Source organism: Passer domesticus, chromosome 6 (genome assembly GCF_036417665.1).
Source record: "Passer domesticus isolate bPasDom1 chromosome 6, bPasDom1.hap1, whole genome shotgun sequence".
Classification (NCBI taxonomy): Eukaryota; Metazoa; Chordata; class Aves; order Passeriformes; family Passeridae; genus Passer; species Passer domesticus.
In genome coordinates this window covers 73,366,665-73,390,682 of record NC_087479.1, presented here as the reverse complement: position 1 = coordinate 73,390,682, position 24,018 = coordinate 73,366,665, and the positions used below count along the sequence as shown (strand labels likewise).

Below are 24,018 nucleotides of genomic sequence, written 5' to 3'. Positions count from 1 at the left end.
AAAGCCCCAGAGGGTCATTAAAGTCCTGCTGCTGTGTCTGTGCTGCTGAGCTGGGCTGGGCTCCTGGCACAGAGGCAGCTCCTGGTAAGCAAGAAGAGCTTCAAAAGCACATTTCTCTTGATGAGCAGCTCTTCTGCCAGCCCAGCAGGGCTGGGGCACTGCCTGCAGCCAGCCCGGGCACAGCCCAGAGGCACAGAGAGCTTCAATCAGTCAGGGCTGGGAAGGAGCTGAGAAGTGCCTGGGGCAGAATCACTGCCAGCCTTGGCACAGGAACCTCTGGCTGCAGGACAATGCAGCTGCAGCTCCTGGAGCCATCTCCTAAAGCTGGAATATCCCAATGTCTGCAGACTCTGTGAGTACAAGTCTGAGTATTTCTGGTGCAGGGGAGGTGAAATGCTCATGAAGCTCTGACATGCTGAGGGTTTCTGATCAGTCATAAAATATTTTCAAGTCAAGGATTTTGATAAAAAAGCAGAAATTTCCTAAGACTTTGTATTCAGTTTGCTACTACTGGAGAATGGCATAGAGGGAGAATGAACAATAAAGGATGATTATGAATTATTAATTATGAATTTTGACAAGTGCCTGAGACATCTTAACTGTTACTTTTAGTGATCACTAAGTTCACAGTAGATCCCTAATGTGCTTTAAGACACTCTGCCCATGGATAGCAGCAGCATCACTTTTGCTGGACCCGTCAGGCTCAGTCTGAGCTGTCCTTTCTCCAAGCTGCAAACAGAACCTGCCCCCAGCCAGTGCTCTCCAAACAGGCAGAGTTCTGTCAGGCCAAGGAGAGGGCACAGAGATTTGGGGTCTGTGAGTGCTGGCAGGGAGAGATCAGGCACAGGGAAACTCCTGCAGGAGGAAAATCTCCAGGAAGCAGAGAGAAGATCAGGCATAGAGAGGAAACAAAACCCAGCAATGCTGTGGCAGGGAGAGTTTAGAGATGTCCACAGGATCCCCTCCAGTGCAGCCCCTCCCTCTGAACAAGCCCCCTCCCTCCTGTCCCCCAGCCAAGCCTCTGTGAGTTATAAGATTGATGGGGAAAGGCAGAGGTGTTCTGGCACTGAAAATGCTGTCGGGTTGGTGAAATGAGTAAAGTGAGACCTTGGCTACAAATGTGGAGCTGGGCTGTGGTGGATCCATCTGCTCTCAGCAGTACCTGGTGATGTTTAGGGAAAACTTGGGAGTGTGAACATCCTCCACCTGAGAAAGTTTTAAAGCCCAGAGAAACTCCAAAGAGAATGAAGTGCCAGACCATCTCCCCTCACTCTCTACTCATAACTTTGCATCACAAAACTTTCTCTGTCCTCCCAGAAGGCTGTAGAAATGCTGAGGGTTTTTGATATCCAGGAATACCAGGACAGATATGGGAGAGCTTAAAGAGAAAACCCCAGGACTCATGAACAAAAAAGGGTGTCTGTGTGTGTTACAGGGAAGGGTGTATGGGAAATAGCATTGATTTTGGTTACAGGTATCCCCTGTAACTCTTCACTGTCCTTTCTCCATGAACAGGTCCCCATGTGCAGCCCCAGCAAATGTCCAACAGCAGCTCCATCAGCCACTTCCTGCTGCTGGCATTGGCAGACACGCGGCAGCTGCAGCTCCTGCACTTCTGCCTCTTGCTGGGCATCTCCCTGGCTGCCCTCCTGGGCAACGGCCTCATCATCAGCGCCGTAGCCTGCGGCCACCACCTGCACACGCCCATGTTCTTCTTCCTGCTCAACCTGGCCCTCAGCGACCTGGGCTCCATCTGCACCACTGTCCCCAAAGCCATGCACAATTCCCTCTGGGACACCAGGAACATCTCCTACACAGGATGTGCTGCACAGCTCTTTTTCTTTGTCTTTTTCATTTCAGCAGAATTTTCCCTCCTGACCCTCATGTGCTACGACCGCTACGTGTCCATCTGCAAACCCCTGCACTACGGGACCCTCCTGGGCAGCAGAGCTTGTGCCCACATGGCAGCAGCTGCCTGGGCCAGTGCCTTTCTCTATTCACTGCTGCACACGGCCAATACATTTTCTCTGCCCCTGTGCCATGGCAATTCCCTAGGCCAGTTCTTCTGTGAAATCCCTGCAATCCTCAAGCTGTCGTGCTCCAAATCCTATCTCAGGGAACTGGGGCTACTTATGGGTAGTGCTTTTCTGTTATTTAGTTGTTTTGTGTTCATTGTTTTCTCATATGTGCAGATCTTCAGGGCAGTGCTGAGGATCCCCTCTGAGCAGGGACAGCACAAAGCCTTTTCCACCTGCCTCCCTCACCTGGCTGTGGTCTCACTGTTCATCAGCACTGGTATATTTGCTCACGTGAAGCCCCCTTCCATCTCCTCCACATCCCTGGATCTGGCCCTGTCAGCTCTGTACTCGGTGGTGCCTCCAGCCCTGAACTCCCTCATCTATAGCCTGAGGAACGAGGAGCTCAAGGCTGCTGTGAGGAGGCTGATGACTAGATGATTTCAGGAACATGAAACTCTTGGGCAATTTCTGCAAACCACTTGTAATAAAAGTCACCTTTGATACTTCTTCTTGGTTTGGTTGTGGGGTCTTTTATTCCTTGGTTTAGTGTTCTCATGTTGTCCTCAAAGAGATGTCATTTTCTGTGTGATTTCTCACTTTGTTTCTCTCCACCTTCCCTGTGACCACACACTTTGTCAATCATGGGCTGATCTCTTGGTGGCTTGAAAGGAACTCAAGCGTCTCCCAGCAGAGTTTTCTGCAGAGATGCCCTTTTTTTGCCTCCTCTGGAGCTGCAGCAGCAATGTCTGTGTGCAGAGCTGGGGCAGATCAGTGCTGGCACAGCAGCTGTGCCCAGCAGCAGCAGCAGCAGCACTTGGTGTTGCCAGTGCTGCTGCCGTGGCCCTGCCCCGCTGCCCTGGTGGCCCTGGTGTTGCTGCAGGGCCTGAGTGCTCTTGGGGCCGGGCACAGTCCTGGGGGTGGCAGTGCCAGGGCTGCAGCAGGGACAGGCCATGGGCACTGCTGGGGCAGCGCTGACGCCTCAGGCCAGGCCCTGGGGGCTGCAGGCTCCTTGCCCAGGCTCTCTCAAGAACATGGCCAGGCCAATGCTCAGCACAGAAAAGCCCCAGGGTGAGCAGCCCCAGGCTGGCCGTGGGCAGGCTGGGGGCAAACAGCATGGCTGGGGCTCTGCAAGGGCCCTGGGGGAGACGGGAAGGAGCAGCAGAGCAGGGGCTGATCCATCCCCAGGGCGCTGCACAGCCCAGGGCAGCGTCCCAGAGCGTCCTGATGGAGCTGCCAACAACATCCCCCCTCTGCAGCCCTGGCCTCTCCCCCAGCTCACACAGGTGCTGCATCCTTGCAGGCACAGCCACGGCAGCACTGGCTCAGGAGCCCCTGTTTGCATTGCACACAGCAGGCAGGAGCACCCCCATGCTGCTGCTGTGGGGACATGAACCTGAGGGAGCACAAATGCCATCAGCCCCTGGGGCCAGCAAGGGCTGGGGGACACCAGGGAAACCACTCAGCTTTGTCCTGGCCTCTGCAGTCAGCCAGAAACTTTGTTCCCATCAGCTGGGAGTTTCCTGTGCCACTGCAGATGCTGTTGCTCAGAGCCAGGGCTGCCTGGCAGCCACCCCCAAATTGCCCTCAGCATTTCCTTTTCATCACCTCTGTTTTCTTTGCTCTTTCCTGCTACAAATTTCTTCTTCTTGCCCACCCCTGTTCCCTCCCCTGCAAACAGCCCATCCCTGTTTGCCCTTTCCTCTCTGGCCCCACTCCCCATTGCAGTTCCTGACTTGGCACCATGGGAACGTCCCTTGGGCAGCAGGATCATCCTCCAAGTGCTGCAGGAATTGTCTGCAGGCTCCTGCAGTGCCTGGTGCTGCTCCCTTGCCAGAGGCAGCCCAGGCCAGGGGGGCACATCTGGGCTGCTGTGTCTGCCTGTGGGGCTCCCTGTTCTGGGCAATGAGGAGGAGCTGCAGAGGCTCTGCAGCACTGACAGGATGGGCTTTGGGGCTGGGAGAAGCTGAGGCACCTGGGCTGCTGGAGCTTCTGAAGAGGAGATCCAGGGCTCATCCTGCAACTTCTGCAAGAGTGGTTTCAGAGAATCCCAGAATCAGCAAGGCTGGAGAAGGCCTTGGAGATCATCAAGTCCAACCTGTGCCCTGACACCGCCTTGTCTCCCTGAGCCTCCTCTTCTCCAGGATAAACAACCCAGCTCCCTCAGTCGCTCCTCAGAGGACTTGTGTTTCCAGACTCCTCACCAGCCTTGTTTCCCTTCTCTGGACATGCTCCAGCCCCTCCATGTCCTTCTTAAATTGGGGGCCCTAGGACAGCAAACAGCACTTGAGGTGCTGCCCAACCAGTGCTGAGCACAGGGGAAGAATCACTGCCCTGCTCCTGCTGGCCACGCCATTCCTGATCCAGGCCAGGAGCCATTGGCCTTCTTGGCCACCAGGGCACACTGCTGCCTCATGTCCAGCCTGCTGTCCATCAGTCCCTGCAGGTCCCTTTCTGCCTGGCTGCTGTCCAGCCACTCTGTCCCCAGCCTGTAGCGCTGCAGGGGTTGTTGTGGCCAAAGTGCAGGACCCGGCACTGGGACTTGTTAAACCTCACATTTTTGGATTTGGGCCCTTGATCCAGCCTGTCCAGGGCCCTCTGCAGAGTCCTCCTACCGTCCAGCACATCCACACTCACACCCAGATGGTGTCATCTGCAAATTTGCTGATGCTGGACTCAGTCCCCTCATGCAGATCATCAGTGCAGATATTGAAATCCACCCTGGCTGGCTCTGATCCCTCGGCCATCCTGTGGGTACCCTGTGATGGCTCTCAAGGTGATCTGTTCCATAACCTTGCTGGGCACCCAGGTCAGGCTGACAGGCCTGGAGTTCCCCAGATCCTCCTTCCAACCCTTCTTGGGGATGAGCTCACACTGGCACCTCCAGTGCTCTGGGACCTCCCTGGTGTGCCAGGACTGATGGTAAATGATGGAGAGCAGCTTGGGGAGCTCATCCACCAGCTTCCTCATCCTCCTGGGATGGATCCCATCTGGTCCTGGGGACACCTGTGAGCACCTGAGTGGCTCAGCAGGTCCCCAGCTGCTTCCTCCTGGATTGCAGGGGCTGTTCAGCTCCCTGTGCCCATCTACCAGCTCAGGATCCCATCTGGTCCTGGGGACACCTGTGAGCACCTGAGTGGCTCAGCAGGTCCCCAGCTGCTTCCTCCTGGATTGCAGGGGCTGTTCAGCTCCCTGTGCCCATCTACCAGCTCAGGAGAACACTTGTCCTGAGGGTGGCCTGTCTTACTGTTGAAAACTGAGACAAAGAAGGGGTGAAGTACCTAAGCCTTTTCCTCATCTTTTGTAACCATATCCCCCACAATAAGAAATGCAGGTTGCCCTTAGCCCTCTTTTTACCATTAATGTACTTATAAAAACATTTTTATTATCCTTCACAGAAGAATCCAAGTTTTCCTAACTGAGCTTTTACCGCTCTAATTTTCTTTCTGCATGACCTAACAACATCCTTAAATATTTCTTGATTTACCTGCCTCTATGTCCAAAGGTGATGCACCCTCTTTTTAACCCCTAAATTCCTGCAAAAGCTCCATGCCCAGCCCGGCCAGTCATTTCTTCCTCTGGGTCATCTTTCTGCACAAAGGGACAGCCTACTCTTGCTCCATCAAGGTTTCTTTGCTGAAGTGTGTCCATCCTTCCTGGAACCCTGTGTTTTTACAGGCTGTTTCCCTTAAAAGAATCAGTTCCTGATTTGGTACTCCCCAAATCTGCATCCTCAATTCGGCCTAAGTCTGCCCTTAAAAGTCCAGGGTAGAAGATTTATTGATGCCCTTCCTTCTTTCATGGAATATTTAAAAACTCAATAATTTCATGGTGACTGTGGCCCAAACAGCCTCTGACCAGCACTTCTCCCACCAGCCCTTCTCTGTTTGTGAACAGCAGGAGACAGAGCTTTGCTTGGGAGTGGGAATTGCAGGAAACATCCCCAAAGTGCAGCTTGGAAGGTTCAGCCTGGAGCTGAGGAGAAAGCAAAGTCCCTGTCAGGGTAGAATTGTGGTGCTCGAGGTGTGGCAGCGTGAGGCTGGGCCATGGCCGGCTCTGTGTGCCAGGAGCCGGCAGCGCTGGGTGCAGGGAGCCCAGGGAGGGCACAGAAACGCTGGCTGAGAAATGCTGGGGCACAGCGAGAGGGGCGAGTGCAGCCGGCCAGGGCACAGGAGCAGCACGCACAGGGGGCACAGCCTGCAGGACAGATGGCCAAGGGCTGGGCAGGGCTGGCAGGGCCACAGGCACCCAGGCCTTTGTGCCCTGGGCTCGGGCAGCGCCTCTGGAGGCCCCACAGCAGGAACTTTCCTGGCAGGGGCTGCACTTTGGCTCTCCCTCGGCCTCCCTGGCCAGGCTGGCAGGGGCTGCAGGTTTATGGCATTTGTCCTTGCTGCCCCTCGCATCCCCCTGCCCCACAGAGAGCCCCGAGCCACCCGTGAGGGACAGGCCCTGCTGGCCCAGGCTGGGCTCAGGGCTTGGCCTTTCTGCTTCCCCCAGCCAGCCCAGGCCTTGCTCAGCATTGCAGTTCCCTGCCAGAGCCTTGGGCTCCCTGCACTCCTGGCCTCAAGGATCTGCTCTCATCATCCCTGGGAGCCTTTGGCACTCCCTGCCCTCAGTGGGGCCCAGCCATGCTCCAAGGCACTTGGAGTTTTGCTGCTGACTCCTTGAGCAGCTTCTTCATCCTTCCCTCAGTGCCTGAGGCTCCTGGACCCAGCCCCAAATCCACCGTGGGGCTGATTAAAACACAGAAAGCCCTCAGGAGCTCTTTGTCTCCCTTCAATTGTCTTAAGTCTCCAGGGCTTGTGCAGTGATTGGAGTCAGTTTGGAGTTCTGTTAAGGAGGAAGATGTCAATGTGCACCAAACACATGATGTTTGGATTTAATCATATGAGTGGTTTTCTATTTTTCAGTTCAGAAAAGAGGTGATAGAAGCATTCCCGAAGTGATCTTGATGCTGAATGTCTCCTTAGGAGGTCTGGGCATGGAGAAGAACAAGCCCCTTTTGGGCTGACCCTGTTTGTACAGCCTGCTGCTCACCCCAGCCTCACCATGTCTGACATGGCCCACCTGGGACTGACATCCTAAAGCATGCAAAAATGTTGCTGTAATTTATTATTTTATTTTATTCTGTATCAAATTTTTTGTGTTATTATTTAACTACGTATATATTTATTATATTCATTTCTATTTATAATAATAACATTGTTTTTTCTTACCTAGTTTTTATGTTGTGAAATACAAAGCTATGTTTTGTGTCAGGTACATACAGGCAACCTGTGTACCTGTGATTGGGATATGTGTGGAAACTGATCATGGGACAGTTACAAAGACAATTCTAATAAATAACTGAGGAAGTAAAGCATGGAAGAAGGCCTTTGAACCTATCCTTTGTTCGCAATTAACCTTTATAACTCTTCAGTTGATTTAGGAGCATTCGAATTAAAGCTTTAAGGATGTTGCTGCTTGACAGGAACTTTCTGCTTCTAGCTAAAATGAGTTTTGCAATAATAACCTTTTGAAGTATCATTTTAGAATATTGCTTGTAGTAAGTATCTTTGGAACTGTAGCTTTAGAATATATCAAAAGGAAACATGCTTATCTCAACACCTTAACAAAACAGTGAAAAGCAGCTTGAGAAAGGAAGATGAACATCAACTCTATCAAGGACTGATAGTTTCAACAAAGGGAAACTGGACATCACTGTTATGAGATTTACAGTCCTTGCAATTAAAAGGTGGACCCACATCTGGAATCTGGACCTCACCAGCTGGGAGACTTCTTTCTTCTTTCGGAAGCTGGACCCCACCATACGGGGATACTCTTTTCTGGGATACATCCTGAGAAAAACTAAATCACAATAGTGTATAGAATTGTGACATAAAAATTGGGAACAGAAACTGCTGAGAAAGCTTATGAGTACCCCTATAAATATCTGTAAGCTCCAACTATCGGCGTGCAGTTGGAGGGAAAATTTTCCCCACTGTACCCAGCGCTGTTTTGCTCATACTTTACCATATTAATTAATAAATTGATTGCTGCTTGAATATTGGCCTCGTCAAGCTTCTCATTTATAACATTTCACATCCTTTTCTCTTGGATGCAGTTGGCAAACTTTCTCATGCTGGCTGCTCAAGGGCAGTGTGCTTCTGCTATCAGGCACGTTCACAGAGTGTTTGCAAGCATGCTTCTAAATCCACAGAATGTCCATTGTTTTGCCTGCAGGGCTGTGCACATAGGCCACAGTGTCTGCCCAAAATGCTCTCTAACAGGGAAGTCTTTTCCTGAACTAGTAGGGGGAGGGGCTGCTTGAACTTGCTTTCTAGACGGACCTCTTTTGGAGGTTTCCTCCCAAAATTTGCCCTAAACCAGCACAATCCGTTAAAATGAAAACTTCACCAGTAGCACAATTCCACAGCCCACCAGCAAAAAAAAAGGATGTGTAAAGTTCTCCAAACATTTGTCCTGCTTTGCTGCAAAAGTCGTGCTGCACACACAGTGCAGTGTGGAAAGCCAGGAGAAGCTGCAGCTGGTGGCAAATCTTGGGACACAAGCTTCACCTTGTTCTCCATGAAAGGTTCTTGAGAAGAGCAGACAGGAGAAGATTCCTGGAAAACTGAAACAGCTTTCCAGAAGTGAAATGAAAGTGAGAGAAACATTCCAAGAAGTTTTCCTCCATTTATTTCTAGTCTGCCCTTTCCCATGTTGCACTACTTCTCTATCCCATTCATTCCAAATGCACCTCACCTCTAAGATCGGTGACTTATCATGTTTTAGACACTCTAAAATACCATGAGACACACAACAGTTTTCCTTCCCCTGTTTTTACTGGAAAGCAACACTGCAGATGTAAGTGCAGTGCTTGGGTCAGGCAGGAATCCTACACCAAGGGAATGTGCCCCGACAGTGCTTGACCCACAGCAAGGACAATGCACAGCAGCGACTGAGGGGATTCCTCTGCCAGCGTGCAGGAGTCAGGGCTCTGCACCTGGGCTCGACACTGCCAAGTTCCCGTGTTTGGACAGACTAAGGGGCTGTCCTGGGGCGCGCGGGGCTCGCCCGTGGGGCTCGTGGGGCTCGAGCGGGGAACGGACATGCGGACAAACGGCCCCGGGGCTTCAGTTGCAGCGGCGGCAGCAGCGGCGGCGGCAGCAAAAGCAGCGCAAGCAGAGAATCTAAAACACTCTTTTTCTTTCTCTTTTTCTCTCTTTCTCGCCCTTTCCCGCTGACGAGCACCCTTCCCTCCGCGTCGATTTCCCGGCGTCCCTCTCCTCTCCTCTCCTCTCCCCGCCTCCCTCTCCCCGTGCCGGGCCGGGCCATGCCCCCGGCCCACCCCCGGCCCCGGGCGGGGCTGCCCCGTGCCCGCCCCCGGCCGTCCCGCCGCCGCCTGGCCTCAGCCCGGCTCTGGCCGTGCTGGCGCTGGCGCTGCTGGGCGGGCGTCAATGCCTGGGGCTGGGGCGGCATCGCCGGCTTTTGGCTCCGCCTGGCCCGAGCCCGGCCCCGGCCCCGACGCAGGGTCCAGTCCCGGCCCCGACCCCGAGCCCGGCCCCGGCCCCGGCCCCGGCTCCTCCCGGGGCCCGTGGAGGACACAGGCGGCGCAGCCGCTCCCGCCGCCTCCGCTGCGGCTTCCCCGGCCCGAGCTCCGCCGCTCGGCAGCGCAGCCGCCGGGGCGGGTGGGGATGCCCGGCCCGGGGCAGGTGAGGGGCACTCGGGGGCCGTTGCTGGCCCCGGGCCGAGCGCTGACAGCCGCGTCCCGCCCGCAGGGAAGGCGCAGGAGGCCCTGCAGGAGCGCTACCGCCTGGGTTCCCTGCTGGGGCGCGGCGGATTCGGCAGCGTCTGCTCGGCGACGCGGCTCTCGGACGGCACCCCGGTGAGCGGCGGGGCCGGCGGCGGGCGGAGAGGGAAGAGGGAGACAAGGACGAGAATGTCGGAGCGCAGTTGGAAGGAAGTTGAGCTGAGCCCGCTGCTCTCCCTTGCTCGCAGGTGGCCATCAAACGCGTGCCGCGGGATCGCATCCGGCACTGGAGCGAGCTGGTGAGTGAGCGGGGCCAGCGGCAGAAGCCGGGCCGTGCCGGGCGGCGAGGAGCCGGGGCCCGGCATGGTGGAAGCTGCCGGGAGCCCTGTGGGGAGAGCGGGCGTGGGCTGAGCAGGGCATGCAGAGCATCCCGGGCTGGCTGAGGAGTCCCAGAGCCCTGGCACAGCCTCAGCTCCACTGACGGCATCGCGCTCCTCCCGCAGCCCGACGGCACCAGCGCGCCCCTGGAGATCGTGCTGCTGGCCAAGGTGTCCTGTGGGTGTGCTGGTGTCATTCAGCTGCTGGAGTGGCTTGAGCTCCCCGACAGCTTCTTGCTGGTGATGGAGCGTCCAGAGCGGTGCCAGGAGCTCTCGGGTTTCCTGGCGGAGCGGAGGTTCCTGCCGGAGGAGGAGGCGCGGGGGCTGTTCCGCCAGGTGCTGGAGGCCGTGCGGCACTGCACCAGCTGCGGGGTCCTGCACAGGGACATCAAGCCTGAGAACATCCTGCTCAACCTGGCCAGCGGGCAGCTGAAACTGATTGACTTTGGCTGTGGCGCCTTCCTCCAAGACACAGCCTACACCCAGTTTGCAGGTGAGCCCTCGCAGGGAATGCTCCTGGGCATCTCATGGCCCAGCCTGGGTGTAGCACCGGGGCTTCCCCCTACTGCAGCTGGGATGGGATTAATGCTGGAGCCAAGTTGATTTGGTTGGGGTGTGAGGGGGGCTAGCTCCCAGCCCTGCTGACAGCCTTCAGTACCCACTGTGGCCTGGGCTGGGGCTGGAGCTGCTGGTGCAGCCAGCCCGACAAAAACCCCCATGGGGGTAATGGAGAGGGGGGGTCTTAACCCATGCCCTGGATGGTTTGGTGTGCAGGGGAGGAGGGGCTTGGACTGCTCCACTCCCCTTGTTTGCCTTGGCTTATTAACATTTTTTGGGGGCCCACGCAGGCAGAGAGGAGAATGGGTTTTCTCCACCAGTGGGTGGGTTTTTCCTTTGTGTGTCATGGTTGGGCTTTCCCAGGGTTTCTGCTGCCCTCTTCCAGCACCAGTGGCTTCTTTTCCAGCCCCGAGTTTGTACACAAGTCCCAGGTGATGGTGAGAAAGCAGCGGTCACCCCGTGTGCTGCTGGAGCAGCCCCCACATGCCCGGGGATGCTGGGGCCAGGCTCTGGGAGCAGCAGCATCCCCCTGAAGAGCTCTGTCTGTGTTCCACAGGAACCCTGGCCTACAGCCCTCCAGAGTGGACCCAGCACCAAAGCTACCATGGCGAGGCAGCGACGATCTGGTCCCTGGGCCTCCTGCTGTACCAGCTGGTCGTGGGGAAGCACCCGTTCAGGAGGGGCCAGGAGATCATCTGGGGGCGCATCTTGTTCCCAGCACGGCTCTCTCAAGGTGGATCCTCATCTCTGGGCACAGGGGGAATACCAATGCTGGGAGACAGCAGCGGGCTGATGGGCATCCTGCTCTGGCAGCTGCTGAGGAGGTGGCACATGTCCTGCTCTCCTCCAAACAGAGAATCCGTGGGGAAGTTTAGGCCCAGCTCTGGGCACACCCAGTATGGCCTGGGCACAGGAACAGGGGGGCAACTTCTCCAACTGACTGGTGATTTCTGGTTTGTCTCCCCAGAGTGCCAAGATGTCATTAAGCGGTGTTTGTCCATGCAGCCCTCGGACAGGCCATCATTAGAAGAGCTTTTCTGCCATCCTTGGGTGCAGGGTGCTCCTCGGCCCTAGAAGATGGGAGAGATGCATGTGCACAGTTGGATCCAGGGGCCTGGCAGGTACCAGCTCCACACATCTCTTGGCACTCAGTGGCAAAGCAAACCAGACTGGTTTTGTCCTGCCTGTAGCTCTGAGCAGGGGTCAGCAGAAGGGAACAAGCAGCTCTTGGGCGGGAGCTGAGCTGGAGATCTGGTGTGGCAAGCACTGGTGGCCACCATCCCCCCGGTTTGTTTGTCTGGTTCATGGATGGCTGGGGCCCTGGGCAGAGCCCTGACAGCCTGGTCTGTTCCCAGGGAAGGAGAAGGAGCTCCTGGAGAAGCTGTACCAGGTGGGGCTGCTGCTGGAGACAGCAAGGACAGCCTCAAGGATGACAGTCTCTTCCTTGGCCTGGCCAGCTGAAGAAGATGGACTTGGATTCTGGCACCTTCTCTAAAGACACACTCCACACCCAATTTGCAGGTGAGTTCCACAGCCAGGGGGATGCTCCCAGATCTGGGCATGGCACGGCCTGGCTGGGCACCAAAGGTTCCCCCTTTGCTGGGGGGGATGCAACGAATTCTTCATTCAGCTCCCCAGCTGCTTTCTGGCTCTGGGCAGCTGCTGAGGGCTAGATGTGCCGTGGCTGGCTGCAGGCTGGGCACATGTCCTGCCCTCCTGCCCTGCTCCCAAAGACAGCATTGATGGGCAGCTCTGGGCACAGCCAGCACGGCCTGAGCACCACGGGCAGCTGGGACAGGGGGACAGGAACCTTCAGCTGACGGGCAGTTTCTGGTTTCTCTCCTTGCAGCTGGGCTCTGCGGGTGCTGAGGCTGCTCTGGGCTCTGCCAGGGCTCTGCTGGGCTCAGCCCTGGGCACAGCTGGGCTGGCTCTGCCCTCACATTGCTCTGACAGCTTTGCATCAGACGAGCCTGTTCCGAGCACAGCGCCTGAGCTTTCTGCTTTGGCAGGTGAGTGAGACTCTCCTGCAGGCCCAGAGATTGCAGCTGGGGACACACATCCAATTGGCAAGAACGCAAACTCTCCACAGTCCCAGCTGAACGCCTGGATCTCCAAAGGATGTTTCATCTGTCACACTCTTCATTCCTTTTTGGCTTTTTCTTCCTCTAGAGGTGCCACAAGTGGGCCAAAGCTGGCGAGTGGGCCGTGTCCCTGAGGCAGTGCAGTCTGGAGCTGATGGATGGAGAATTGCCTTTCTGCACTCCCAAACCAGAGGAAAAATCTGTAAGTGGGACTTTGTGTCTTTAAGAAACCCCTGACAGTTTCAAAGGGAATGTGCAGCTCATTCACAGGGTGAGAAGGAAGGGCATCTTCTGAAGGGTTTGGGGTTTGACAGAGGTTATATTCCCAGTGCTGCTTGGAGCTGGAAGGGCACAAAGCAATTTCCCATTGCTTCAACCACAATTTAAAATAACAATGTTGGAAACAAAGCCCAAAAACTTTTTAAAAAGGCTGCTGAGGTCAGTAAGATGGATCCATGCCATCAGCACATTCACAAAGTAATGTATGAAAAAAAGAACTGAGTTTTCTTCTTCAAAAGATCATTTGCCTCTTAATACAAAGTCACAAAAGATTTTTCACTGCACACTTGGGTTTTGTTTTTATCTTTATCATTTTACCATTTTTTTTTTCCTTATAACAGAAAACATGCTGTAAAAAAAGAGTGTCCTTTGCTCCTGGTTCCCATGCGGAGCAGCTCCCTTCCTGCTGGCTGAGCTGCTCAGGCAGAGCCCGGCAGCTCCTGGCCATGCAGGGCTGAGGCTTTTCCCCACTGCTGGGCACAGACTGATGGAGCAGCACTGCTGAACACAGGGGCACACAGAGGCACCAGGAGCAGCTGCCTTTGCCCACCTGAGGCTCCAAGGCCCAAACTCTGAGCAGCCAGGGCTGGAAGAGACTCGCAGGCTCCCTGGTGGCTGTGCTGCCCCACTTGTGCGCGGCCCAGCTCTGCATGAGGCAGAGGGAGAACAAGAGGCAGCTCCCTCCCAGCCCAGCCCAGGGACCCCTCCAGCCCCAGGGCTTGGGGCACTGTCAGCACCTGCTGCTCCAGCCACCACTCCTGCTGACCCTGACAGCAACACCCAACCTGGGGCTGATCCCGAGGGAGCAGCAGCAGGGCCTGGATCTGATCCCTGACTCTGGGCCAGGGCTGGACAAATGACCCCACAGCAGCAGCAGCACATGGAGCTGACATTCAGCACAGCCCCTGCCACTCTTCCCTCCCGTGTGCAGCGGTGTCACAGCCGCCTGAGGCACCTGAGAGCCCCCAGTGCCAGCAGGGACTTGAGATGGCAGCCCTAGGCTCCTGGAGGTTGTGCAAGGAATGCAGCTGGGGACTCCCTGTCCATGGGGAGCTTCCAGATGGAAAAGGCTGCTGTGTCCAGACAGCTCCAAGGGCAGAGAAAGGAGCATCTCGACCACTGGATCTGTGCCAGTCCTACAGTCCTGGGCAGCAGCCACTGAGCCCTAGGGGAACAGAGGGCACAGCAAGAGGGACAAAGCCAGGCGAGGTCAGAGACTGGAGAGAGCCAGACCTGGGAGCAGGAACAGCTGCTCCATTGCACTCTTGGAGAAAGCTCTTGGCTGGTTTAAAGCACTGAAAAGCATGAAGTGCAGAGAGGAGGCCACACCAAACAATGCTCCTGTTTCCACACCCTCTCCTCTCTGAGTCCCAGAAGAAACTGGACTGTATTCATCTCTCCGAGTCGTCTCATTCAACATGAGCAGCTTAGCGCCAGGAGCTGAAGGATCTGCCACCACAGGCCACAGGAGCTGAGCAAGAGGGAACTTTTGGAGCAAAGTAATGCTGCTCAAATAGACCTAGCTGAATGCAGCAGATATAATAATGGAATCACAGCATCCTTTCTGTTGGAAAAGACCTCTAAGCTCATCCAGTCCAGCCGTTCACTCAGCAGTGCCAAGCCCAGCACTAAACCATGTCCCTGAAGTGCCAAGGCCTGAACAGCAGGCCCTGAGCCAAAGGTGACTTCTGGATGAACCTTCCAACCAAAGGTTATCTTTGTATATGCTCACTGATGAAATATGCATGGCCATTAGCACTGTGATAGATGTAGCCACTCCTTAGTGACACACGTATTGATCTTTTTGTATTGGCAAGCCAGACAAGGCCATGAAATCTGACATCTGGCCTTGTTTGGGGCTGAAGGATCAAAGTCAGCTCCTTTGGTTCCTCCTTGAGCCCTGGCCAGGCTTTGGGAGGAACCCAAGAGGAGAATGAAACCAGATGTTCCCACACTAGAAGTGCTGTCAGTTTGTTCATTCAGCACTGTCACAGCTGGGCCCTCTCACAGCAAGGTTGGAGCCTCAGCTGTGGCTGGAGGCACCTGCAGGAATTCCCAGTGTCCAGGAGTGGCTCTGCAGTCCTTGGCTATGACAGCTTCCCCCTGCTGCTGTGTGGATCTGGGGGATGGTGAAGTCTGAGGGACACTGGTGCTGGATCTTTCTTAATCACTGCTGCAATCTTTGGCGCTGATGATTGGGTGCATTGCTGAGCTGCTCCTTTTGTGATTCTTTGCTGCTTTGAGCTGCAGTAAATGACACTGATTCCTTCAGTTGGAGTCTGTGTCTTTGGTGCTGACCCTGCCCACTGGCAAAACAAAACTGGCAGAGTCTGGCCAGATCACAGCAAAATGTCACTTGTTAAATGTAAATGTGAGGAATCAGTGGCATCAGAAATTCCCAGATGGGAAGCCCTTCCCTGGAGTTGGCTGGCTCTGGAGTGGGCTGAGGTCGCAGCACTGTGTGAGCACTGGGGCAGTTGGTTAAAAGAAGCTGAACCCCTGGATGTTTTAAAATGTATCCAAAAATTGCATATGGAAAAGGAAAAGAACTTGTGGGTTTGGGCAGACAAAGATGAATTTGTTAACCGTACATTGAAAACAGCACCTTCAGAAGGAACAATTCTTGTTGGAATGCTCCCACATGGAGCAACAGAAGAAGGTTTTAATCTTGAGCTTCGATGCATTTGTGCAAGTGAAATATTAATATCATAAATAACTATGTACATATTTATAGTATAATCAGGGCTTAATATATATTGATATATATATATTTTATATGTATGTCTATGCCTATCTATCTATATCTATATTTCTATATCAATATCTATATCTACGTATAAAATAGTAATAATGTGAAATAGTGCTGACAATACTAATTTGGTAGCTTTGGCTGCTCAGGGATGTAACATTAAATACTCTACAGAAAAGGATTGGCCAGGACCCTAATGTCAGAGGTAAACTTTGTGAGATTGTATACAATGAAAAAAGGAGGAGGGGATGAAATTGTCTATTTTTACAGGGTTTGCTGATGCTGTGATTCAGAGTGCTTTGTCTGTTACTGTGGAAAATACCGTGATTAAGACTGCAGGGTTTTTCATGTAACAGACTATCCTCAAGCTGCAGGATTTGTTGAACAGGTGAAGGGGTTGTTAAAAGAGCAGTTGAAAAAATGAGGAGATGGGAACCTGTCCCCATGGAGAACCCATCTCCCAGATGTGCTCCATACCCTTAACAATGGCCCACTGGGGAAATGGAAACCCCCTGGCTGTGCACAGCTGCACCCAATTTGCAACTACAACCATGGGCAGTGAGACTTGGACTGCCTGGGAAATTGTTGTGGGTGTGATGGCCCCTGGCAGGGCCAGCCCAGAGGCTGCAAGGCTGGACCTTCATGCATTGCCATTAATTAGGATAAATCCAAAGCAAATGAAAGCTATCTATAGTGAGACAGGAATTCTGATTCCTCCAGGACACCTTGGTTTGGTAACTGCTCATTTGGAGCTTGGCCTTGCAAAATGTTCATGTCATGGCAGGAGGAAAGGAGGAAGTGGTGCTGAATATAATGGAGAAATTACAATAATTCTGTTAAACAATTGTCAATAAGATTGGGTTATTCAACCCCATGACAGGGTAGCACAATTATTGATATTGCAATTTTAAGCACGATTGTGAAAAAAGGAGATCCACCTCCAGTCATTACCATTTGTGGAGATAAAGGGTTTGGATGCAGCAGTCCTAACAATGGAGCCAGAGTGTGGGCCCGGAGGCCAAAAGGCCCTCCTGAGGCAGCTGAAGGAACAGCTCCTAGGAAAGACAACATTGAATCCTGAAACCTGGGCAGGAACAATGGGAATATGTCCTTGCAGCCAAGTATTCTGTGTGAGAACGAGTAGATATTACAGGATACTGTTTTACACATCCTGCCAGACCAAATCTCCTTGTTTGCCCCAACGGCCCCTTTGGAAAATGCTCTGATCCACAGGGCTCCATGTGAAGGCTGCTGTGACAATGAGGGACTTGCACACAAATTCCATCTAGGAGCCTGGGTGCCCTCAGGGACTGGGACCCGGCCCCCTTCCAGCCCAAGGGGAAAGGGCCCCACCAAGCCTTGTTAGCCACAGACACCGTGCTAAAGCTGAACAGCAAAGGACCTTGGGGGCATTATTCTGAAATTAACACGGTGCCACCTCCATGGACGACCGAATTATTGTTCCTAACCCAAATGAGATTGAGGAAAAAGAATGAATAACCGTGTCACTGAAGTACTGCTGATGTCTGCAAGTTGTATCTTGATAGTCAGCCAGAATCTTTGTTTGCCACAAACACCTTTAGAGTTTCACCAAGGATTAGTCATTAAATTCTTGAGAATGCTAAGATCAAAGTATCCAAAATACTCAATGTAATTAATTCCTGGATATGCTCTCAACCAATTTTGGGAGGAATGGGGCTCCCTTGGAGGGCCCAGGGAAGAGCCCTGCATCCATCAGCAGCCCAGAGTGGGAAATAGGAAATCAGACCTTTGGTACTGAGAATGGAAGCTGCTGGCTGTGTGGAGACTGCCCATAAATAGCTTCCTAAAGGATGGTTTGGGTCCTGTTTCCAGGCAATGCTGATGCCTCCCTTGAGGGTCCTTCAGCAACAATCACAAGGAAGAGTTGGGGCCAAGAGAACATTTTCCACCCAAGGGGTGCATTTGGTCTCAGAAAACCAAAAGATTCTGGTTCAACCTGTGCCCCATGTGTACTACCCCATTCTGCAGATTTTACAGTAATGAGCTAAATCAATTATTAGAAGAAATAGCAAATGATGCTGTTAAAATGTCCAATCTCACATCCCAGGAGCTCCAACAAACACAAATGGGGCTCTACAGAAACACACAGACTGGGATTATCTGCTTGCTGGCCAGTGAGGAACCTGGGCTCTCATGGGACAGGAATGTTGCACTGCTCTCAGTGATGGGTTTGAAGGCCAACAGTCAGGAATCAGCTTGACAGAAAAGGCAGTAGAAGAGTGGCAGAAAGAAGAAAATTTTTCTTGGTGGCATTGGCTTCATGGCTGCCAAATTGGAGGCTACTGTGAAATTAATTTTTGGCAGTGTCGCGTCATTGCAATATGAGCACTTGGTGTGTTATGATTTCATTTTAGAGTTGTTGTGGCACTTTGTGCTGGAAACGGAGTACTGAGTCTTGTCTAAAAAGAGACACAGTCTCAAGAAAAAAGGGACATTTGATAAAATAATGGAGAATAGCAACTAATTAGGGATGTTTTAAATGGAAGGCAAATTATAGCTCTGAGTAATGAACTTGAACAACACTTAATTGAAGAACAAGAGCTGATGTCTTTATGCCTAATAGCTAAATCTAAACTCTGTTATCCAAAGAATTGTTATGAAGGTTGCAGTTCATCATCTGTAAGTCAAAGCACTGATTGATGTCCTGAGGCCTCAACACCAGGTCCTGTATGTGGCCTGAACAACAGGCCCTGAGGCAAAGCTGAGCTCTAGATGAAACTTCCAACCAAAGCTTATCTTTGTATCTGCTCATTAATGAATCTTTATTAGCAATATGATCTCTATCTGTTCATTGGTGAAATGTGGATTTACCTTTCTGTATTTAAAAATCAGACAAGGCCCCATCTGGCCCTGGCCAGGCTTTGGGAGGAACCCAAGAGGAGGATGAAACCAGATGTTCCCACACTAGAAGTGCTGTCAGTTTGTTCATTCAGCACTGTCAGAGCTGGGCCCTCTCACAGCGAAGTTGGAGCCTCAGCTGTGGCTGGAGGCACCTGCAGGAATTCCCAGTGTCCAGGAGTGGCTCTGCAGCCCTTGGCTGGGACAGCTTCCCCCAGCTGCTGTGTGGATCTGGGGGATGGTAAAGGCTGAGCGTAAGTGGTGCTGGATCTTTCTTAATCACTGCTGCAATCTTTGATCTTTGGTGGTGATGATTGAGTGCATTGCTGAGCTGCTCCTATTGTAATTATTTTCAAATAATTATGTGCTTTACATTTGTAATTTTTGCAGGTTTACCTTATATAAATGACACAATTCTTTCAGTTGGTGTCTGTGTCTTTGGTGCTGACCCTACCCACTGGCAAAACTCACCCTGTGGGCTCCACAGAACCAAGGGGCCCTCGTGACACTGCAGGGCCTCGTGTGACCTGGGGACCATGGTGACCCTGTGGGGCTTTATGGAACCTAGGGGCCATTGTGACACTGGGGCCTCATGGAACCACGGAGTGTATTCTGACACTGCGGGGGGACTCATGGCGACAAGGGTCCATTGTTTTCCTCTTCCTGGCACTGCCCAGTTCAGCCTTTCCATGCCCCTGCCCCAGCCCAGCAGAGCAGCAGAGTCAGGTCTGGCCCTGCAGCAGGAACTGGAGGCACTGGAGGTCAGGGACAGCCACTCTGGGTCTGGAATGCTCAGCAGATGCTCAGCTCGGGCAGCTCCTGCAGCCCCAGGGCCAGCCCCGCTGCCCAGCCCAGCAGCAGAGTTGGCCCCGGGGCTCCTCAGGCAGCTCCTGCTGGCCCAGGGACAGGGCAGCCTCTTGCCAGGGCTCCTGTGCACACCCACGGGCTCCTGCTCTGCTCCTGGCCCATGCCAGCTGCCCCCAGAGCCTTTCCCAGGGGAACACGTCTGTGCTGGCCCCAGCAGCCATTGCTGCAGCCCCTGCCCTGCTGCCCAGAGCCCCGAGCTGGGGCTGCTGCTCTGCAGAGCACGGGGGCTGTGCTGCCCGGGGCCCTGGGCTGCCTCTGCTGGGCTCTGCTGCTCAGCCTGGCACACAGAGGCAGCTGATGGTGCTCCCTGCACTCACCCCCTCCCACACAGGCTCTGCGGGGCCATGCAGGGGTCTCAGAGGTGCCTGCCTTGTGCCAGGGCTGCCAGAGGGGATTGGGGCTGCCCTGGATCCTCCTGGGGGAGTTCCCTGAGGGTCAGAGCAGGCAGTGCCCAGACTCCTTTCCCTGGGCCTGCTGTGTCCCTGGGCTGCAGAGCTCTCCTGGCTCACAGCAGACATTCAGTCCTTGATCTCGGGGTGACCCCAGCCTGGCCAGGCCTGTGCCCAGTGAGCTCCACTCCCTGCTGCTCCCTGGCACACCCTGTCCCTGCAGGTCCCCTGTGTTCTCCTGGCAGCTCCCAAGGCCCTCCAGACAAACCTTCCCCTGCCATCAGCCCTGGCACAAGCTGCAGAGCCCCTGGAAGGCTCAGCACAGACCATTCAGCATCTGATGGGCACTGGCCACCAACAAGCAAAACCTGACCCAGACCTGAGTCCCCTGAAGGCCCCAGTGAGACCCTGACCTCATCCCACTGAGCCCTGGGAGAACAAGGAACACAAGGAGCCTCTTGAGTGTCCTGAGAGTGACTCTGGAGGGGAGCAGAGCCTTCCTGCCCTGCGCTCAGGAGATGCCCTTTGCTGGTGGAGCTGCTGTGCTGGAGCCCAGCTGTGTCCCAGCAGTGCCCATGGCCTGTCCCTGCCTGAGGGCACAGCACGGACACGCAGCAGGACAGTGACCAAGCTGCCAGAGCACTCCGGCCTGGCACCCACAGCAGGGCTGGGAAGGGGAGTGTGGAGCTGGGAGGAGCAGATGTGGAAAGAGGCAGTGCCATTGTCCCTGGCCGTGCTGCTGTGCTGGGAGCCCCTTCCCTCCGCCTCTGCTCACAGGCACTGCCCCTGCAGAGCCAGAGAAGGGCTGAGGAAATGCCTTGAACACACAGGTCAGGACAGCCACTTGTTTTTATTCAAATGCACAGGGAACAAGTCTCCTAAATATCTTTGTTTTACAAAAGAAAAGTAGATGTTCATGGAAAATGCTAAGAGTAGTACTACAGTATTTTATTAAAAACATTACAACACTAGAAAAATAATAAAAAATGTCTCAAGGAAAAAACAGACAAATAGGAAAAAAACAGCCAGGAGATTGAAGGTTCTGGAGGAGAAAAAAGAGAGTTTATTGTCTCTGAAAAGGTAGAGTCATTACTTTCCTCAGGGCACTCTTGAGCTCCTGGTTCCTCAGGCTGTAGATGAGGGGGTTTAGGACTGGAGGCACCACTGAGTACAGAACTGACAGGGCCAGATCCAGGGATGGGCAGGAAATGGAGGGGGGCTTCAGGTGGGAAAATATACCAGTGCTGAGGAACAGGGAGACCACAACCAGGTGAGGGAGGCAGGTGGAAAAGGCTTTGTGCCGTCCCTGCTCAGAGGGGATCCTCAGCACAGCCCTGAAGATCTGCACATAGGAGAAAACAATGAACACAAAACAACCAAGTGCTAAAGAGCTGGAAAATGCAATTACTCCGAGTTCCCTGAGGTAGGATTTGAAACAGGAGAGCTTGAGTATCTGTGGGATTTCACAGAAGAACTGGCCCAGGGCATTGCCATGGCAGAGGGGCAGGGAAAATGTATTGGCTGTTTGCAGCAGTGAATAGAGAAAGGCACTGGCCCAGGCAGCTGCTGCCATGTGGGCACAAGCTCTGCTGCCCAGGAGGGTCCCGTAGTGCAGGGGTTTGCAGATGGACACGTAGCGGTCGTAGCACATGATGGTCAGGAGACAAAGCTCTGCTGAAATGAAAAAGAGAAAGAAAAAGAGCTGAGCAGCACATCCTGTGTAGGAGATGGTGGTGGTGTCCCAGAGGGAATTGTGCATGGCTTTGGGGACAGTGGTGCAGATGGAGCCCAGGTTGCTGAGGGCCAGGTTGAGCAGGAAGAAGAACATGGGCGTGTGCAGGTGGTGGCCGCAGGCTACGGCGCTGATGATGAGGCCGTTGCCCAGCAGGGCAGCCAGGGAGATGCCCAGCAAGAGGCAGAAGTGCAGGAGCTGCAGCTGCCGCCTGTCTGCCAATGCCAGCAGGAGGAAGTGGCTGATGGAGCTGCTGTTGGACATTTGCTGGGGCTGCACATGGGGACCTGTTCATGGAGAAAGGACAGTGAAGAGTTACAGGGGATACCTGTAACCAAAATCAATGCTATTTCCCATACACCCTTCCCTGTAACACACACAGACACCCTTTTTTGTTCATGAGTCCTGGAGTTTTCTCTTTAAGCTCTCCCATATCTGTCCTGGTATTCCTGGATATCAAAAACCCTCAGCATTTCTACAGCCTTCTGGGAGGACAGAGAAAGTTTTGTGATGCAAAGTTATGAGTAGAGAGTGAGGGGAGATGGTCTGGCACTTCATTCTCTTTGGAGTTTCTCTGGGCTTTAAAACTTTCTCAGGTGGAGGATGTTCACACTCCCAAGTTTTCCCTAAACATCACCAGGTACTGCTGAGAGCAGATGGATCCACCACAGCCCAGCTCCACATTTGTAGCCAAGGTCTCACTTTACTCATTTCACCAACCCGACAGCATTTTCAGTGCCAGAACACCTCTGCCTTTCCCCATCAATCTTATAACTCACAGAGGCTTGGCTGGGGGACAGGAGGGAGGGGGCTTGTTCAGAGGGAGGGGCTGCACTGGAGGGGATCCTGTGGACATCTCTAAACTCTCCCTGCCACAGCATTGCTGGGTTTTGTTTCCTCTCTATGCCTGATCTTCTCTCTGCTTCCTGGAGATTTTCCTCCTGCAGGAGTTTCCCTGTGCCTGATCTCTCCCTGCCAGCACTCACAGACCCCAAATCTCTGTGCCCTCTCCTTGGCCTGACAGAACTCTGCCTGTTTGGAGAGCACTGGCTGGGGGCAGGTTCTGTTTGCAGCTTGGAGAAAGGACAGCTCAGACTGAGCCGGACGGGTCCAGCAAAAGTGATGCTGCTGCTATCCATGGGCAGAGTGTCTTAAAGCACATTAGGGATCTACTGTGAACTTAGTGATCACTAAAAGTAACAGTTAAGATGTCTCAGGCACTTGTCAAAATTCATAATTAATAATTCATAATCATCCTTTATTGTTCATTCTCCCTCTATGCCATTCTCCAGTAGTAGCAAACTGAATACAAAGTCTTAGGAAATTTCTGCTTTTTTATCAAAATCCTTGACTTGAAAATATTTTATGACTGATCAGAAACCCTCAGCATGTCAGAGCCTCATGAGCATTTCACCTCCCCTGCACCAGAAATACTCAGACTTGTACTCACAGAGTCTGCAGACATTGGGATATTCCAGCTTTAGGAGATGGCTCCAGGAGCTGCAGCTGCATTGTCCTGCAGCCAGAGGTTCCTGTGCCAAGGCTGGCAGTGATTCTGCCCCAGGCACTTCTCAGCACCTTCCCAGCCCTGACTGATTGAAGCTCTCTGTGCCTCTGGGCTGTGCCCGGGCTGGCTGCAGGCAGTGCCCCAGCCCTGCTGGGCTGGCAGAAGAGCTGCTCATCAAGAGAAATGTGCTTTTGAAGCTCTTCTTGCTTACCAGGAGCTGCCTCTGTGCCAGGAGCCCAGACCAGCTCAGCAGCACAGACGCAGCATAAGGACTTTAATGACCCTCTGGGGCTTTGTGCTCAGGCCCTGAACATCAGTCCCTGAGAGGCAGCTGAAGAAACCTCTCCAGAACTCCAAGTCACAATCCAACTCCAAAGTTTCTTGGACTTTTAATGGGTCCCACTGAGGGACACCACTGAGAAAGTGTCCCCAGGCCCCAGGCAGAGCAGAGAACTGGAGGCAGTGATGACAGGTGGGGACAAAGAGAAGCCAAGTCTTGGTGGCCTGGGGCACAGCAGCAGGGCCTGTGCCAGCAAGGGCTGGGAGGAGACACCTTGTCCTGAGGCCCTGGGACCTCCTGGCACAGCCCCAGCCAGGCTGGGCACTGTCAGCCCCTTGTCCTGCCCTCAGCATCCCCCCCTAGCCCACATCCCAGTGGCCTCAAGGATCTGCTGGAAGGAGTCCCTGGGGAGCCGTGCTCAGCAATGGCCCTGGGGGCTCCTGAATGCTCCCAGGGACTGCAGGTTTTTCAAAGGACTTTGGGTTTTGCTTTTGCCTTGGAGTCTCTGAGAAGTCTGTGCAATCATGGCCTCCAATTATCTGCTGTAATTAGTCCCTGGAGAGGCTTTGTCG

General features: G+C 53.6%; 3 protein-coding genes and 1 long non-coding RNA gene across 4 annotated transcripts; 2 read left to right on the top strand and 2 right to left on the bottom strand.

The window, feature by feature from the left end:
* Positions 1–528: 528 nt before the first annotated feature.
* Positions 529–2,484, top strand: LOC135302290 (olfactory receptor 14J1-like). Its single transcript, XM_064422675.1, has one exon. It carries the CDS (start codon positions 1,539–1,541, stop codon positions 2,454–2,456), a length of 918 nt encoding a protein of 305 aa, XP_064278745.1. The 5' UTR covers positions 529–1,538; the 3' UTR covers positions 2,457–2,484.
* Positions 2,485–9,106: 6,622 nt separating this feature from the next.
* LOC135302369 (serine/threonine-protein kinase pim-1-like) lies at positions 9,107–13,543 on the top strand. Its single transcript, XM_064422739.1, has 8 exons — positions 9,107–9,119; positions 9,776–9,882; positions 9,996–10,046; positions 10,251–10,617; positions 11,239–11,415; positions 11,650–12,203; positions 12,852–12,965; positions 13,384–13,543. Exons 1-6 carry the CDS (start codon positions 9,107–9,109, stop codon positions 11,754–11,756), a joined length of 822 nt encoding a protein of 273 aa, XP_064278809.1. The 3' UTR covers positions 11,757–12,203; positions 12,852–12,965; positions 13,384–13,543.
* A 4,227-nt stretch (positions 13,544–17,770) lies between these two features.
* On the bottom strand, positions 17,771–19,185 carry LOC135304032 (uncharacterized). The gene is made up of 2 exons (XR_010365469.1): positions 19,068–19,185; positions 17,771–18,902 (listed from the first exon to the last, which is right to left on the bottom strand). It is a non-coding gene; the product is annotated as an uncharacterized LOC135304032 (long non-coding RNA).
* A 1,673-nt stretch (positions 19,186–20,858) lies between these two features.
* LOC135302289 (olfactory receptor 14J1-like) lies at positions 20,859–22,742 on the bottom strand. The gene has a single exon (XM_064422674.1). It carries the CDS (start codon positions 21,921–21,923, stop codon positions 20,991–20,993), a length of 933 nt encoding a protein of 310 aa, XP_064278744.1. The 5' UTR covers positions 21,924–22,742; the 3' UTR covers positions 20,859–20,990.
* Positions 22,743–24,018: the final 1,276 nt, after the last annotated feature.

What these genes read in the sequence shown, in the direction of transcription:
- LOC135302369 (XM_064422739.1), top strand. An exon ending in GGCTCTCGGACGGCACCCCG is followed by an intron (nt 9,883 to 9,995) that starts GTGAGCGGCGGG and finishes CCTTGCTCGCAG; the next exon opens with GTGGCCATCAAACGCGTGCC. An exon ending in TCCGGCACTGGAGCGAGCTG is followed by an intron (nt 10,047 to 10,250) that starts GTGAGTGAGCGG and finishes CTCCTCCCGCAG; the next exon opens with CCCGACGGCACCAGCGCGCC.
- LOC135302289 (XM_064422674.1), bottom strand. Translation starts at nt 21,923, where the DNA reads ATGTCCAACAGCAGCTCCATCAGCCACTTCCTCCTGCTGGCATTGGCA.
- LOC135302290 (XM_064422675.1), top strand. Translation starts at nt 1,539, where the DNA reads ATGTCCAACAGCAGCTCCATCAGCCACTTCCTGCTGCTGGCATTGGCA.